Source organism: Artibeus jamaicensis, unplaced genomic scaffold (assembly GCF_021234435.1).
Source record: "Artibeus jamaicensis isolate MK-2021 breed Jamaican fruit bat unplaced genomic scaffold, CSHL_Jam_final scaffold_1689, whole genome shotgun sequence".
NCBI classification, from domain to species: Eukaryota; Metazoa; Chordata; class Mammalia; order Chiroptera; family Phyllostomidae; genus Artibeus; species Artibeus jamaicensis.
Genome location: NW_026522029.1, coordinates 12884164 through 12902633, shown reverse-complemented (window position 1 = coordinate 12902633; position 18470 = coordinate 12884164). Strand labels below are relative to the sequence as shown.

Here is an 18470-nt window from a genome sequence, read left to right as displayed (position 1 = left end):
TGGAACGATGCCCAATTCATGTTTGGCAAAGGGGAGAAAGCAATAAATATCCTCTCTAGGAAGTGCTTAGCATGGTGAGCACTCAATAATAATAGCTGTCACTTTTTTCCTCTGAGTTTCTGCATTATTACGGAGGGATGTCTGCTTGTTATCTGAGGTCCTTTGTCCCCCTTCCAAGATTTTCTTCAAAGGGTGAAACAACAAATGACTCAAAGCAGACCGAGTTCTTGGTAGAAAGCCACCTCTTTTTGTAACAGAGTGAACCAGATCTTAAACTTAGATCTTAGACTTTGAACTATAGCCTCAATTTAGCCGGAGTCAGATGACCAGAATTACAGTGCAGTAATGTTTTGCACTACAAGCGAAGGCACTAAAAATGCAAATCTGTTAGACGCAGAAGGTGTTTCTCAAGGGACGCCGCCTGGCACCATCCCCCCCAGCTATGCCTCAGCTCCTTCGGCCCTGAGCCAGAACTAGGGGTGCAGTGTGGCGGCCACCGAGGCCCGGTGCCTCGGCCTCCCTCCAGGAGAAAGGTGGAGCCACCCGGCTGTGAGGAGACCGCGGAGCTGAGTGCCCACCTGCCACATTCTCTGTAGTGTCTTGCCAGAGGCCACCATCCTCTTGGCCAGCCCCCGGCCAGGGACTGAGCACAGAAGGGCTCTGAAGTTTGGGCCACGTACACCTAATTTGGGGATGCTCTAAGGAGCGATCTCTGCTCCAGGCTGGCTGAGGCTGAGTTACCGGCGTCACGGGAGGAGCCTGTACCCTCCCAGCCCTGCTTCTTGCCTCCATATTTTGTAAGAACCACGCCCCTCTGACCCTCCACCACCAAAGATCTGACATTCCTGACTCTCCCAGCCTCAGCCCCTTGGACGATCCTGACAACAGGCACCAGGGGGCAGTCTAAGAGAGTAGGCGTCAAGATGGGGTTCGGGAACATGTCCTGGCCAGGAACGAGAGCCCTGTCCCGGATGACAGGTGAGGCGGATCAGTCCCCCAGGTAACAGTCCAAGTGCTCAAACACACCCCCAGTAGTGACTTGGGAGAATGTTCTGGTGGGGACAGGTAGCCAACTCTTGCTGCCTTGCATGAACCTTTCCTAATTTTAGCCCTGAAAAGTCCGTAGTCACCCCAGGGTGGGCGCAGGGCGAGGAACAGCCCCACCAGGCCAGTGACACAGGCTGTGGCCATTGCTCCAGGGAAGCAATGCCGGGAGGGAGGGCGAACCTGGCTGAGCCCTAGGAAGCCTGTCCCTGCCCCACAGAGGGAAACAGACCGTGGCAAGCGGCAGCTGAGCACGAGGGCCAGAGGGCCTCTTCGGTAACTTAAAAGGGCCTTCTGTTGTGCAGCGTGAGAAAAAGAAAAAGCTGAAGGCCATGCTTCTGACTCCCCAGGTACGAGGAGCCAGGGTCCCCCAAGGTGATCGCGTGCTGAGGGAAGGCAGGTCCATGACGCCAAGGTCAAGAACCTGCTGAGGAAAATCTAAGACCTCGACACAAGGCAGGGGACATCGGGGTGGATGCACCCGAAGATTCTGGCTCCCAGGACTCTCCCCACACCAGGAGACCTCCTCCTGTCTCACCTCCAACCAGTCAGGACCCAGCACAACCCGAGCCCATAACCCACGGGGTCTTGGGATTTCACTGTATGGAATCTGTCACCCATTTGCAACCAGGAGTCGAGCTTCTGATCGTTAGCTTCCGTTCCCCCAGGGGGCGCCATTCCTAGTAAAACAGCCCACATCCCCACTGCAGTTCCCAATGGCCTGCGCTTGACTGTGCCAGCGCCCCCAGGGGGCAGGGGCAGGGTTCGAAGATACCCCTTGGGTGGCCGGGTCCAGCCACGCTCCGGTGCTGGGGGGAGTGAGCACTGGAATGCGCGGTGTGCGGGTTTCCTCGTGGCTCCTACAATTCGGGAGCCAGGCCAGGCCGCCTGTGGCACAAAATGGTCTCTCTTTTGAAAAATGGACTTGGACACGTGACTGGGCCTGGCGGAGAGGGAGTGTTTGATTGACCCCGGCACTGACCACCCCTCAGAGCTGCCCATTCCAATCTGCGATGTGACTGGGGAGCAAGACATCATTATAAATCAGTATGACGGCCAAGGATAGAAGAACACAGGCAACAGCACGGGAAAGATGCGGAGTATCCCCATGCCTTCGGTCACGCACTGCTTCCTGCGTGATTACTGTGTGTGCAGTTTAAACAATTGTACTTGTGCGGTTTCAAAGCAGCATGATCGCAGCTGTAGTGGGGCGTAAAGTCTGGGCCTCAGTTGGGCTGAGGAAGCATTAACATGTCAGGTAGGAGGTTTAAAAACATGGAGTTCAGAGGCGCGGGGGGAGGGGAAGGGGGTCGACTATGAGACAGCGGTCCGAGGTAGTGAACTGTGGGGTCCAATGGGCCTTTTGTGCACGCTCCCCGCCCCCCACAGCCTTAGCTGCAGGCTGCAGGACACATGTCAGCCACTCGCGACAGCACGGCAGCACCAGCAGCCTTAGTGACAGCGCAGCAATCGCGCAGCAATCGCACGGGCGCTCAGTAAATACTCCCGGCGCGTTACCCGGTACACACCAATCGCTCCCTTGGGATCGAGCGCGCAGGCAGCTTGCGCGTGTCAGCACCAAAGGGAAGTTGGAGGACCGGCTTGCGGATGGTGGCGGGGTCTCCGTAGCAGTTGAAGGCGACAGACCAAGGTGGCGCTGTTCTTATCCGCCCGTATCCTGCTCCTGCAGCTCAGTCTCTGGGGGTCTCATGAATCAAGTGCAGGCGTTTCCCAAACCCCTGCGCCCTGGGACTGGGGGCCTGCAACTGGGTGGAAGGCCATTAAAGGAGGCCCACGGCCACCAGCGGGCTGTGGACTCACCCCAGGCCCTGGCAGCCGAGAGCGTCACTGCTGAGCATGGCCCTTGTGCAGTTACAGAGGCTGCTGTGGGGACTGAGAACAGCCCCCGCGGAGGAGGAAGAGAGAGAAGCGATCTTTTTAGACCTTTTCGCTTATATTCCGGGGAGAGACTGCAGCCCGCTGTTTAATGTCCACAAAATCATCCCATCCCAGTGTATTCAGGACTTTGCTCTGCCTCCCACTTGTGGGAGGGGTCGACACTATCCCTGCCCCCACCCACGTGGGCGGCCTTGAGATTCGCGTGGATCCAAGGATCCAGCAATGGGGATGATGGACAGGCTGTGGGCTGTGCCCTCCTGGAAGGCAGCTCTGTGACCCCGTTGGGAGAACGACATGCTCACAGGCCTCCTAAGGACCAGGGAGGTGGACTGCAGCCCTGGAGAGAGGCGAGAGTCCGTCCCTGGGAAAACCAGGTCGCCTCCCCCTGCACACCCTCCCCCATCCCTGGAACCCAGATGCCTTGGGCTCAGCTTCAGGGTGGTTTCTTACATAGCAATGGTTAAGGGAGAAGGGCTGAGGAATGTAGCTGACCCTTCCTTTTTTTCCTCTTTTTTAAAAAGTTTTCAGAAAATCTAAGGTCAGAAGTAGGAGTGACCCAAAGAGATCATTTTATTTGTTTCAATCATAGATAACATTAACCATTGGAAAGTCACCAAACATTATTCCTGGTTCTCAACTTTGATGTTTACCTTACTTTAATTAAGGGTGGAAAAAAACTTTACTCATTTTATCTGAAAAAGAAATACCAAAAGCTAAATTTAATTATTATTCTAATGCAACTCACACTGAATTATAAATATAATGGTTAAGGGTTAAATAACCTTTGGAATGTTTTCCCTGGAAAACCAATAGTTCTTGCAAAAACAGGCACAGGGATATTTTTTCCCCTAAACATTCTCAGTAGAAGAGAACAACTCTGATGAAATTATCCTCAAACCTTTAATTAAAGCCAGATGCTAAGGGAAAGTTCGAGTTCCTGAATTTTATTTACTAATCCACAAAGAGAAAAGCATCTGAAAAAAATATCCTTCTGTTCTTATTCGCACACTTCACAACAGGGCTCATTCATTGTTATTTATGTGTTTACAGGTGTCTGCAACACCCACACCGCATTGAGCAAACATATCTCTACCTAAATTCAGCAGTACACCTGCTTCCCCAGAGAGTACGGTGGTATGGAACTCTGCCCCGTTTACCTGCTTATCAAAATCCCAGCAAGCATTTCATGAGGCCTTGGAGGTTTGAGACACCCCAACGTTTCTATTAGAAAGTTTTCCCAAGGTGTCCCTGGTGAGGCCGGGAAGAAATGCGTGTGTATCTAGGTTCGCACATCCGAGCGCCCCCTGCGTGGAGGGCGTGCATTTGCAGCGGAGCGCTACCGAGTTGCCATGGCAGCCACCCACACTCACAGACTCACAGGGTGGCGGAGAAGAGAAAAGCAGTTAGCACGGAACAGAATCTATTGTTACAAAGACAGCAGTTCCGTCCATGTAATTACAGGCAGGAAGCCTGCCTCGTCGTCTCACCGCGGCCTAATGACAGACAGTTTCTGGGCGTTGGAGTGTTCCTGAGTGTTTCTTCTCTGAACACAGCTGTGAGCGGAACCTTGGGCTTTGACCTTTAGGGACACTGAGGTTGGGCGGGAGCAGGAAGGAATCCACTTGACCACGCACGTGCTGGGGCTGATTGATGTAATGAGCCCTTCTCTGGAACGTTCGAAATCACTGTGGCCAGGGCGATTTGTGATTCTATGGGTCTGGGTGTGGCAACAGGACCTACTTCAAGGAGCTGTTACAACTCATTGAGTTGGTACAAATAATAAATTATTATGAAAATAATAAAGCAAGAATAAATTTTAACAATTCATAAATAAGAAGCAGTACTATGTAAATTAGCAACAGGGCAGATGTACTGCCTGACACATAGTTAATGCTCAGTAAGTGTCACTATGATTTGTTATTACAAACATCTCCAAGTCTGGATGACAGACTAGAATGGTGTGGTTTATAAAGGGGATGTTCCTCAAATAAGTGCCAGCAAGTAAGCTGCCGGAACAAATGCTGGCAGACCAGAAGCAAGACAAGTTATTAAGCCCTGGCTGGTGTGGTTCAGTGGGTTGAGCTCCAGCCTGCAAACCACAGGGTCGCTGGTTGGATTCCCAGTCGGGGCACATGCCTGGGTTGTGGGCCAGGTCCCCAGTAGGGGGTGTGCAAGAGGCAGCCACACATGGATGTTTCTCTCTTTCTCCCTCCCCTGCCTGCTCTCTAAAAATAAATAAAATCTTTTTTTAAAAAGGGAAGATGTTAAGGTTTTTCCAGGGCAGAAAAGGCTGCCTCCCTCTCCCACAGCGATGCCTTTGAAAGCACCCTTTTGGCAGAATGAAAGGACCAGGCTTCCACGGCAGCGGCACACTCACCACCGCTGGCAAAGCTGGCCACACAGCGAGGTCTGTCACCTCCAGAGCTAAGGGAAGCATGTAACCATTCGAGAGGTGGAGAGTATTCGGGAGTCTGTCTCAAGCCATTGGCTCGATCCCATAGGTGTATGTAAATCCCTTTGCCATTCATACCCACACACGAATATGAACATTAGGGTGAGATGTGAGGACGATGAATGAAAAGCGTTTAGGGTTTTTGATTCCCTGAAGCTGTAAGTCTTCACTGGAGGACTGAGCGGTCCTTCCATTCCAGGGGAGGCAGAACACAGAGTCCAGCCGTGGAGTGGACAGGAGAGAGCCTGCCTGGACCCCAGGTTTCACGTGCAGTCTCACCGTGTAAAGCAGAGAGCAGAGCTGATGGCTGGAGAAACATTGGGGGCTGGAGGGACAGGGATGGGGGGGCACCCAAGACCAGAGCCTGCGGGAGAGAGGGTGGACCGGGAGGGGTTTGACCCTCCGATCTCTACAGATGTCCTTATTCTACTTGCATGTGGTCTTTTATTTTTTCAAGTTTATTCAACGCATTGGGGGACATTAATAGAACGTAGCGTTCAGGGGTGCAATTCTATAACACATCACGTGCAGATTGGGTTGTGTGTGCACCGCCCAAAGTCAAGTCTCTTTCCACCCCCATATATCTGGCCCCCTTTGCCCTCCTCGTCCCCCCTAGCCCCCATTTCTTGTGTTTTTTAAAAAGTCCAGGCAGTGAGGCATAGAATTAGTTTGGCTTAAAAACCGTTAGCATGTTAAAATGCACATACGTCTGACCTCTAAAGGTACCGGCGGTTATGAACGTGACATGCAATGCTACCTGCACCCTCCTAAGTGGTCCCCTGTTGAGGAATCTGGGCTCCCAGCCTCGGGCAGAGGGGTCACGGGTGTAACCTCTCTGCTCGGAGAGGTCGCCTGACGTGACGGCAGTGGGAACATCAGAAACATTCCCATCCTCCAACGGCTTTTGGAGGGCAAGAATAATTCATGAGAAATGCATCGAATTTGGTTTCAGATCAGTCCTGAGACCTCTTGTCCACAAGCGCAAAGCAGCAGGAAGGAGCTCGTGGCGCCGTCGGAGAGGAGAGCCCCCAAGACACCGAAATGCTCCGAACTTCGCACTGAGCTTTGGAAAGGCCCACAGAGCTCGTGTCAGGACGCGGCCCCAGAGCTTCAAGGCGGGCAGACCCTGGTGGCACAGGGACAGGCAGAAGACACCAATGCCGGGGTCGAGAGCTGCCTGCCAAGGCCCTCCTCCTCAGCCTGCAGACCAGCGAGGCACTTTCCTGCGACCCCCCACTTCTGCACGCGGGTGCTGAGACAACTGCCCTGGGGCCTCTCACTGACCTGATGGCAACTACTCAGGAGTCCAGGAAAAAACATGACACAGAAGGACATTTTGGTTAGGTCTACAAGAAAATATGACAACATGGCCACCGTATCATGATATAGTTACCAATCACAAGAGATCTTGCTAGGAAAACAGTGGCCCTTTCTCAGCCCCAGGCAGAGAATATCAGAGCATGCACAAGCAGCGCAGAGGCCTGGGTGAGTCTCCTAATGGTGCTATTACCAGTTTATGGGGGCTGCGTCCAGACAAATTTGTTCCCAGCCAGCCCTCCTTCATATTAAGACCAACATATTCTCAAATAGCAATGCTAACGGCTGTATTTTTTAATACAACCAACTACCCACACATAACCTCCTGAAAGTCAAGCGGCTTCATTGTATTCAAAGCACAAACAGCTATTATTCAGCCTAACTCGAACGGCCTACAGGAAGCGGCTAATGGGACTGCCACCCCCGGAGAGTGGCGGGCGGGCGAGGAGCAGCCGCAGGTGGGCCTTACCGTCAGGTACATGGCCGCGTAGACACTGAGGGCCGCCTCCTTGGAGGGGAAGGTCTTCCGGGCCCTGGTGATGAGGTCGGGGTTGCCAGTGCAGGCCTCTGCCCCGCTGATGAACTGCGTCAGCTGTTGGCAGCCCAGGGCCGTGTAGTTGGGCTTGCACAGGGCCAGGAAGTGCGGGGCCAGGTTCCCGGTCACCACCTGCCCTGCGTTCACGAAGATGTCGGTGGCAAACAGTCCGAAGGTGTAGATTCCTGGAAGAGAGCACACTGTTTGTTTGCACGCTCTGGTGTCTTGGACTTCAGTTCACGGTGAACCAATGGGGAAATATTCCGAGAACTGTGACACGGTCATTCCCCCCTCCCCGCCCCGTGCATGTAGGGCGCCTTTGTCCCATCCCTGTCTAGAGCCTGCCCTGGCTCTCCCGAGTGTGCTGGGGGTGTCTCATTATTCAGTGTGACCGGCTGTCTGCCACAGGCCACATGCCTATTTGTGGCAGGTATATAAGACTCGAGATAAAAGAAGATATATTCTAAGCCAGTGTTTGGGGAATGCAGTTTTTTAACTGGAGCCAGGTTCTCTCCAGAGGCATCAGTCTACCCCCTTCTGCTAATGTGGACAGTCTTTATTTTCCCCCATTTAAAAAATATTCTTTAATGCCACCGATGTACAGCAAAGCAGTGGCCTCCCTTCAATAGCGCCTCTCAAACCCGCTCGGGATGAAATTATCCCTGTGGCCGTGCCCAGGAGCAGGGAAGCCCAGTGCTGAGAGTCTTCATTCGAATATCACGCAAAACCTTGCCTTCAGAAACACGCTTTTAAATCCCAGCAAGCCCTGGCTGGTGTAGCTCAGTGGATTGAGCGCGGGCCTGCGAACCAGACAATCGCGGTTCGATTCCCAGTCAGGGCACATGTCTGGGTTGCAGACTGGTTCCCTGCAGGCCAGTTCCCAGCAGGGGGCGCATGAAAGGCAACCATACATTGATATTTCTCTCCCTCTCTCCTTCCCTTCCCCTCTAAAGATAAATAAAATAAAATACTTCTTTATAAAAAAAAAAAAAAAATCCCAGCAACTTCCTGCCACCGTATCTTCTATGAACTGTAATTTAAGTTATCCAATTTGGGGCAATTTAGTAAGCAATAGGGCAATCAAAATGATGTTTGCAGTGATCATCACAGTAAATTAAAATTTACTTTCTTTAGTTACCTAACAATACAAAGTGAAGTATGTGGATTTTCCCCCCTCCCTTTTCTAAGGAACTCACTAGTGTACTCAAACACAAAAAAACATTTTCTAAACGCAATGTCATTGCTCATTGCTGTCAAAACCTGCCTTTCTACTTAGGTAGGGTACATAAATTAAATTCTCTGTCACCCTTTTCAGTTAAACTCAGATATATAACCTTCAAAGATGTGGTAACCAATGTAAAGAAATCCATTCTTTCATAACTTGGGGAAACGCAATAACATTCATCAGGACATTTTAAAACTACACCAAAATAATACTTCCTAAGCAACTGGTTTATTAAAAAGTCATATGATTCTATTATAATAATTTAGAGGCTTTTCTTCTTAGTTGTATATTTCTGGCTTGCTTATTTCCTAAGTCTGTACATAATCACTGGCTATTGTGTAAGAAATCACCAGGAAAGTTGCTCAGGGTTCAATAATCTTCTGGTATCAGATGCATGGCCGTCCTTTTAACTTTCAAAATATCATTTAAGAGGATGGAATCCTCATGCACACAAACCAGTACATAGCAAACTTCTGAGAATAAAATGACAATGAAACAAAGACCCGAGTTCTCTCTTTATCTGAAAAGTGGAAACGGAAATAATTAAAGCCCTTTTTTTATATCTTACCAGCCTTCCATGAGTCACACAAGTGAATGTTAACAAAAGCAGACATTTAGAAGAGGCAGGAAAACGAAAGAGAAGAACGCCAATAAACCGTGTGTGTACACCGGATCTCCTCCTCCCAAACACCGTGGCCTCGGCCAGAACCTACGTGACGAGGCTCCACATGGAGGCCAAGATGTCCTCGTTCTCTTTAGCCAAATCTTTCTCTTAATCTGGTGTCACATGTTTTTCTGTTTACAGAGAGGTGCGGGCGTCCAGAACACGGAACCATGAGGAGCGGTGTCCAGCCACGCACTGTGTCCCGCCTATAAGCTTCCTGTTTTATGACGACACACTAGGAAACCATGTCACGGTGGCAAGAGAACAAGAAACAAAGGAAGTGCCCCTTGACAGTTCAAAAAGTCACGTAGGTAAGAAACACAGGGAGAATCGGAAACCCACAAAATGCGTGCCATGTCTCATTAGAAATACGGGTGCAGATGCAGGAAAAGCATTTTTACTGACCGAGCTATAATCTGGTTTAGCTGACAGAGTCTAGGAAAGTGTGGACTCCATCATTCTCAGTGTCAAGGGTACTACTGCTTCTTTTCTAATTAAACGACTCTTCTGCAATGATGAGCCAAGAATGCAGGGCTGTTGCACGTGAAAAAAAAACCTTTTCAAAGTTTCACATGAAAGTTCTCCTTTTAACCGCATCAACGATGGCTTTGGAGATATGTAATTGATGGCAAGAAAAAGAGCATTCTGAGATGAGAAGGCCTTTCATCTTCAGAGAGATTTAAAGGCACAGGACATTTGATTAGTCTTTAAGTGGGTTTATATACAGATTAGGCGATCTATGCACAAGAATGAAAAGTCTTCATCTTGATCCCACTAAGAAGGAGACATAGACTGAAGAGGGACGGTCTCCTGAATCTTAACGCTGATCAGAATTTATATTAAATACATATAAAGAGAAACATACTTCTATCTGCTAACTCCAGGAAATAATAATTTAATTAACTTTATTGTGCCCATTTAAAAAATTTGTCTTGGACAAGTTTCTGCTGAATTGAGATGATTTTCAATAATCCGTCGGTGTTCCCATGCACTAGTCCAAATCTGAGACCGAAAGGTGAAGTATCAGTGAATCCTGTCCTCGAATAAAATCACCACTACAGGCCCTGGCTGGCATAGTTCAGTGGATTGAGCTCGGGCCTTCGAACCACACGATCGCGGTTCAATTCCCAGTTCAGGGCACATGCCTGGGTTGCAGGCCACTTCCCAGCAGGGGACTATGAGAGGTAACCACACACTGATTTCTCCCCTTTTCTCCTTCCCTTCCTCTCTAAAGATAAATAAATAAAATCTTTTAAAAAATCACCGGTACATTCTGGTGGATTTAAAATAAAAAGACAAAAAAACAACTCAGAAGTTGTGTGTGGAGTACAACATACGGTGATTAACGATTCCTTCTCTCATTTGCCAAGCTATTTTCCCATGCTTCGTAATCTCCAACAAGCTAACAAGATTACAGCTTCTCCCCACCAACCCAGTAAATCATTTCTTTTAATTACCTTTTAAATTTTAATTGTCTTTAAAATTTCTAGTTTCTTAAAAAACATTTAACGTCCAAGTGTGGTGTTCTTTTTTCCCTAAAATGATGTGAGAATGGCAACTGAAATAGAATTTCACATCAGTTGGAGAAATTAGTATGCCATGTTTATTTTTAAAACTAAATTGAGACAGCTCAAAGAAAATGTAACCTAATATCCGCATGCGGTGAAAATGCTGGCCATTTGCAAAGTTCGCTTCTGCACGGACATGGTGCCAAAAAGGACACAGACAATTCAGGGAACACGTACCAAGAAATCTCACAGTTCTCCGCACCAGTGGGTTTATGTAGCAACAGTCTCCGGTGAAAATAGTTTTCTCCTGGTTTTCAAAATCCCTTGTGGCCAGTTGCAGGCAAAACACAGCAGTCTCTCCAACTATTATCTTGCAAGACAATAAAAGGTTAAAGAACATTAGAATTGAACCAATGTAAAGGCAGGATATTTCATTTTTTTTAAAAAAGGGAGGTTCTTCAAGGGTAACAATCTCAGTGTTACACTGAACTACATTTGTTACCCAAACCCTGTTATTGTAACCTTACCCCCTGTATGTAATCCATGTTTCTCTCAATGCAAGGGAGTACGAAACTGGTAAGTTATGAATACAAGCGAACCATCACCCTTTCTTTTTGTAAAAGGCCCTTAAAAATGAAATCGACAAAGGGTTTCTGCTTTAAGGAAGCTCTCACTTGTCCTTGGGGTGTAACTGCACCCTCTGTTTTATTTTTAAGTGATTGTATCTTGCTTAAATTTGATTCTGCCATAGAAATCAGAACACTTTTCTAGAATAGCAGAAGCTAAGTTCAAGTTCAGAGCTACTCTGACAACAGCCTCTGCCTGGGAGCTTGTAAGCTTGAACCTGACTCTTCCAGGTCCAGCCAGGTGAGCCTCCGGTACCCCCTGGTCTTCACCACCTCCTGGCAGTCCTAGAGTTTTGAGGGGACGGTGTTGGGGCACAGAGCACACCCTAAGGACCTTTGCATCTCCTGGGGCCCCCAGGTCTTAGAAAACTGAGCGGGGACAAAGACCGCCCTGACGCTTGGGCGCACCCTCCAGCCTTCCTTCCTTCCAACAAAGACCGAAAGCTCCTCTCATCACCCTTTCTGATTCCGCGGCGTTTTCTCTCTGATCCTGGTTTCCATGAAATGTCTTCCTGTACCTCTGCAGACTCGGGTTCTCATGGGGCCTGGAAAGCCTGGTGACTTGGTCATTTTGGCCTCAGTATGAGGAAGAGGTTCTTAATCTGGAGTCACCAGACGCCACTGCCCTGGGAGTTGCAAAGCCGCCCTTGGAGGGGCACGTAGTGGGTTCGCTTCCTCCCCTGGGAGTGGGGCAGGCTGGCCGGAGGGGGGGGGGAAGCCGCAGCACAGAGCACAGGAGCCAGCCATGGGGAGGCCAAGGGCTCTGCACCTCGCAGTTTTCCTCGGTAAAATTCCCTGTCTTCTGCAAACTGATAAATAGAAGCCGTTTCCAGAGAGCTGAGGTGATGGCAGTGGTACCTGAACTTTCCTGAGGCGCCCCCCCCCCGCTCCCCCACCCCCAGTCCTGGCACAGTCTGCTGTCCACACGGTGGAGGGAGGTGTGGGAAGGACCCTGTGGCCAGCAGGGAGACGGGAGACTTAGCGGCTTCCTGCAGGAAGATGGGGAAGGGCGCTCCTCCCCACCACAGCAAGACTCTCCACTCCCGGGGCTTCAGAGAAAAAGTGGGGTGAAGGGAGATTCCACTAGGCGGGGGGAAGCGCAGGGCTGACCACGTTCTGTGCACATCCCAATCCCTTCGCCCGGGCTCACGAACCTTGCCCCAGCCTTGGGCTCTGCCGTGGGAGGAGGCCCTGCCGGCCCCGGTTCCACAGGAAGCCCTCACACCGCCCCTGAGGATGGCCGCTGTCTATCCAGTTTCCGTAACAAACCAGCGGTGTGGACAGCGGTGAGACACCCACCCCCCGAGATTGCCCCTGCCTGGCCTGAGCTGCGTAGGAGCAGCGGCGCTTCCTGGGGTCCCTGCTGCAACCAGACAGTCTTCGATCTTGGAGGCGAGAGCCCGGCTCCCGAAGCTCCGTCAGCCTGATAAGTGGAAGCCCCACGTTCCACAGCCCCCCAAACTGGGGCCCCTGTCCCCTACCACATGCCAGCTTCTCGCCGAGCCTCACCGCAGTATGTTCCACGGAACTCCGGGTTGACACTGTGAAGCCCCTCGAGCCCTCACTTGCTCACCAGGCTGGACCGCCCCCCCTTTCCCTTCCCAAATGCCCTCCAGCCTCCCTCCCATCTCTGAGGACAGGTGTGGCAGGCGGTCCCAAGTCTTATCCTGTCACTCCGTTTGGCAGTGAGCACAGGCCCCGTCCTAGCAGGTGGACACCCTGGGTCCCCGAGTGTAAATGTATCCAGTTGATCTCAGACCCCACGTCTCAGAGCCTGACCCTGCGGCCTCTATGTTCCTTCATGACAAAGTTACAAAGCACGTTTTCCCAGGAAGGGAAAATCACTGTGGACTTTCATCAAATGTCCACCCCAAAGAGCTTTGTTTTCTCTGATAGACACCCAATTCAACATTCCTCTCCCCGCCGGCTGGTGGTGACCCAGAGACACCCATGCATCCCTGATTTGACATGGGCCCGAGAAAACCACTTCAGACGGGCCGCCGTGGTGGACATCGCTGGCTGGGGGAAGCTCCGAGCCATACGAAGAGGCGAAACGTCACATTGGGTACAGTCTCCCTGGCTTTGCGCCACCATACAGAGAATGGAAGGCTGGCTGCTTCTGCGCATGGCTGGATTTCAGATAAGGAAAGGCAGCTTTGAGGCGGCAGCCCTGGGAGCACAGTATTGCTGTTGACATCCAGTGGCAGAGGAAGAAAATAAAGCGCAGATGATGTGGAGGGCCCAGGGGCGGGGAGAGAGTGAGGAACCCGTGTCTGAACCCGAGGCAGCCCACCTCTGGAACCCACGCTCTTGACCTTGCCCTGTGACTAGCAGAGATTAAGACTGTGGGGGTGTGGCAACCAGGGGGCCCCACGTGACCAGGAGAGGACAGTGTTAGTGAAGCAATGGCGTAAAAATGACAACCAGGCTACAAGGATATGAGGCTGAGAACTGGATTTGTTTCTCTGAGTGAAAGTCTGCAGAGTTGGAAAGATTCTTGTTAAACGAGGCTCGCAGGGGAGAAAAACCCCGTGAAACTGCCACACCAACTACTGGGTGGGGCAAGCTCACTGAATCATTTTTCAATCAGGAAGGGAGTGGGCCCATTTTTCAAAAAGATTTTATTTATTTGCAGAGAGATAGAGAGGAAGGGAGAGAGAAAGAGAGGGAGAGAAACATCAATGTGTGGTTGCCTCTTGAGCGCCCCCTACGGGGGACCTGGCCTGCCACCCAGGCATGTGCCCTGACTAGGAACTGAACTGGTGACCCTTTGGTTCACAGGCCGGTGCTCAATCCACTGAGCCACACGAGCCAGGGCTGTATGTCCAATTTGAAGGTGCTCTGCTGGCCACAGTTCTCAGATGTGGTCCCCAGACTGACAACCTCAGCAGCACCTGGGAGCTCGAAGGACATACAAATTCTTGGAGCTCGTTCCAGACCTACCAATGCACAAACCCTGGGCCTGGGGTCTATCCACCTGCGTCACTGAGCCCTCCCAGCTCTCTGCGGGATGTTTCCTGGAGTTCAGCACGGCTGACTCAAACGATTTAAATTTGTCAGGAATTTTTAAAAGAGGTTTCTGGACATTTATTTGAACAAATAATTATCGAATAATTGTACCATGCAAAGAGCTACCTAGGCACTGTAGTGAAGGGTGACAATACAGGAGAGGCTAAATAGAACCTAAAAATAAAAAGCAATCCAATACGCTCACTTTCCAGATGTTTTCTTTTTAATCTTCACTGGGGGATATTTTTAGTGATTTAGAGAGAGGAAGGGGGAGAGAAAGAGAGAGCGAGAAAGATCAGTGTGAGAAACATTGATGAGTTGCCTCCCTCCCACGTCCCTACTGGGGATTGAACCTGCACCTATTGGTATAGGGAATGGCACTCCAGTCAGCTGAGCCAGCTGGCCAAGGCTCCAGATGTTTGAAGTGAGACTTGGAGGAAAGAAGGGCCCTAATGAGCTACCTGATGCTTTGCACCTGGCAGCTCCCACCTGTCTTCAGACTCAGCATCCACTTCTCTTCTCACTGCAGCTGAGACGCAAGAGACCATGAGGGATACTTACAACGTCCTTGCCATCACTGCACAGATATTCCCAGTGAATGAATACAGAGGGCGTGAGATTAGGAGTGAGGGCTGACTGGGGACCAAGGATGCACGTGACCAAACACGGTGTTCCCTTCTGCCACTCTCGCAGAGGAGGATTGTCCCCTTCAGCCTGGACTCAGCAGGGTGGTTGGTCAGGGTTGACACTGCGCACCCTATGCCCAGTGAGCACAGGATGGAGCAGTACCACCTGGTGCATTTGCTCCAAGCCCTGGAGGGGGGCAAACTGAGAGGGTGACGTCTGGAACCTGGCGGAGAAGGTCGCATCTGGGCTTCACCTCTTACTAGCTGAGTGACCTTAGCTAAGACACGACTTCTCTCTGCCTCTGTGTCCTCGTCTATAAAGTAATGATATTAGAAGTGATGCCGTCATGGGCTGTTGTAGGGATTCAGGGCGTTGACTGTTCTTTGAGAGCAGTAGAGAGGAAGCACTGTGCACGTATTGGCCACTATTACATGGCCTCGAAGGGTCTGCCCATCTCAGATCTGCGATGGGTTAGTACTTGTGGTAAGGGAATCCGGGGTGCCTGGGATACGGTAGGAAGTAGTTTGTGGAGGGCGGGGACACAGAAAAAGGAAGTGTGGTCTGTCTCACAACAAAGCAGCTTTGCAAGCAACGGGCATTCTTTTCTCTTCTTTTAATAATGAGAAGGTTGTGGCAATGATTTTAAAACTTCTTTCCTAATGAAAATAAATGCTGCTCATTAAACTTTACATGACTGTTATCCTTCCCCCAGCCATTCACATAAATGCAGTGAGCCTAAGCTGCAAGAAAAATGGGTTGAAGAACACTGTAATACAAACTCATTTCGCCGGCTTGCAGGGTTTTAAAAAAATTTAATACGTAAGATCAAACGCTCCATGTTCATAAATCTCCTGTAGGGCAGAAATGTTATAATGTCCTCGTCATTCCTCAAGAGAGCTAACTCATAATTAATAAAAGCTTAATAATTAATAAAAGTATACAGGCTATTAGCTCACTTTCCAGCTCTTCTAAAATACATGTTCAAATTGATTTTTTTCTCCTGTTCTTTATCAACAATAATACAGCGGTTTGAGCCCTGGCCAGGTGGCTCAGTTGGCTGGAGCACCACCAACCAAAAGGTTATAGGTTTGAACCTCAGTCAGGGCATAGACCTAGGTTTCGGGTTCGATCCTCGATCAGGGTGTGTACAGGAGGCAACCGATCTATGTTTCTCTCCCCCCTCTCTCTTTTCTTCCCTTCCTCTCTCTCTAAAATCAGCAAAGCTATCCTCAGGTGAAGATTTGGAAAAAAGGCAGCATGATTAGATTTAAACATTCCTCATGACGTTGAAATCATGGAGATTTTAGCAACGAGTCTTTGAAGCACAAGCGATAATTAAACGTCCCTGTGTCAACAGGGTAAGTGTTGGGTTCCCCACCCCCCAGGGGCTGAGGGTGGGAAGGTGATCACTGGTCAAAGAAAAAATCAGCTCAAAATGACAAATTCTAAACCTTCTCAGAGAGTCACATTAGCACATCAACATTCGTCATTTCTCGCTGCCCTGTAATGGCGTTATTTTGCTGTCTGTGCTTCACAGGCAAGTACACAAAGGACAGAGACACTGTGTAACTTATTTAAGGCCATTCAGCCAATAATTCTTAAAGCCAGGACTCCAATCCATGCCACCCCATTCGACTGTTCAACCTGACATGGTAATGCTGTATTCTTTCGCTTTATTTCAGGAAGGCAAGTCTGGCAGTTAAAAGCTTTCTTGTGTGAACTGCCGCAGGCACGTAGGAGTGTGATTTCCTCCCAGTTGGCTTGCCCGCGTGGCCAGAGGCATGACAATCCATTAAAAAAAAAACCGTTATCTTGTCTGCCAGTGCCTCCTAAACTTACCTGACCTAGGATTCTGTGTTGCAGGGACAGTCCTAAATATGCAGCGGACCTTGTATTCCGGAAACTCTAGGGACAGTAAGTTAAAGCCAAAGTCTTCTTGTTTTGTAGAGCAGAGAAATTCAGGAAGGACTAAGCTAGTAGAGCTTCTTATGATAATTGCATACAAGAACCAGGACTCCTCAAAACGAAAAGGAAAGCTGAGCAAGGGTTAATGCAATCAAGTTGTCACCCCTACCCTGGTTGTGAGGAAGAGGAGAGAGGGTGTTTAAACCCAAAGAGAACAAGGATTCACTCACACAGGGAACAGAGAGGCTCAGACTCTGAGAAGCGTCACAGGTGAGAAAGTAAAGGGCATTTAAGCAAAGCCCGGAGCTGACACCGTGGCCGTGGGAGGGCGGTGGGGTTTGCCTGGCCTTCCTGCTCTGTAGCCGAGAGAGAGCGTTGCTCTACAGACGACCCAGACTTCCCACGAGGGACCTCCGGGGGTATCTGCCCGCCACCGATCTCAGGAGAACCATCCAGTGACCCCTGCCTCGCGGCACAGCTCACCACCATCATCTTGTAGCAGACAGGAATTTTTATCTCTTTAATTTTCTCATTTCCAAAATCTGTGTTGCGGTGTGATTGAGATTTTTTCTGTACCCAAATAGGAGGTCGTGTTGGACACCAGGCCTGAGTTATTCTGGCCACCTCCAAGAGCCCCACCTGCCTCAGGGGGAATGCACATTGAATAGGCTCCATCTGTGATACTCAGGCCAACGCTGTCCTTGTTGAGAAAATAGGCTTTTGATGTGGCAGAATGCCCGGGGAAGTGGAAGGTGTGTTCCCTACAAATGCAAACCCATCACCCAGGTCTTTCCCCGGGGGGCCACCTCCTTCCGGTTCCCTCCGCTTCCATTTCTCTCAACTTTAAGCAGACTGCCACAGCAAATGTCTTTTAAGGCCATTCCTTTTCTCCCGGAAGGAAAAAAAAAAGACTAGACATTTGAAGGACTTTATTTTTAAAACACTTTCCCGGGAAGAGTAAACGTTGATTGCGAGGAAATCCTTCCATTTTACCGAGTCATTAAAAATGTTGGATGAACATGCACAAGGACAAGCACGATGGGGACCCAAAAATAAATGAAGGAGCTGAGTCTCGGAGCAGGAACTCGTTTTGCAGTCTGGCCTCATTTACACTGGGTGTGAATGCGGCTTCCCAGCTCACAGCTCACAGGGTGTTAGGAAAAGGTACAATTACAGTTTCGGTGTGAAACCTTACCGGTTCGACTCGGTGCATTTATTAAGCAAGCCAATTTAAGGGTCTCCTCTACAGAATGGCAAATATACCTAGAGAACTGAGTACTTACTTTCCCAAATGCCTTTAGTTTACGCTTATGATAAATGCCTATTTATTCTATAAATTCATAAATATGTTTCCTTTGTTGTCATTTTTAAAAGTGACACACACCAATTAGCACGGCCAGCTACTGTTCTATACACCTGCATATTCTAATTTGACTGGGTCCTGGCAACCATCCTGCAAGGTCGGTATTATTATCTCTTTTTATGGATGAGGAAACGAGGACAGATGGGTCATTTTCCCAAGTTCACAGCGAGTCAATGGCAGCCCCAGATTCCAGTGTGAATATTATATTCATTCATCATCGAAGACTGCTGCAGGAACAGAGTCAAAGCGCTTTATAAAATGCATATTAATGGCTTTGTTGCTCACTGTCAAACCTG

The 18470-nt window shown here is 49.7% G+C and overlaps 1 protein-coding gene across 2 annotated transcripts in view; it reads right to left on the bottom strand.

Annotated features, from left to right (window-relative positions):
• Window positions 1–18470, bottom strand: part of PLPPR5 (phospholipid phosphatase related 5) — a 75194-nt gene that overhangs the window by 35414 nt on the left and 21310 nt on the right. For both annotated transcript variants that reach the window (XM_053655975.1, XM_053655974.1), the window contains exons 2-3: window positions 10882–11014; window positions 7182–7432 (exon numbers count right to left, since the gene is read on the bottom strand). In XM_053655975.1, the coding sequence (XP_053511950.1) occupies window positions 7182–7432; window positions 10882–11014 (384 nt within the window). The remainder of the gene's footprint in view (window positions 1–7181; window positions 7433–10881; window positions 11015–18470) is intronic.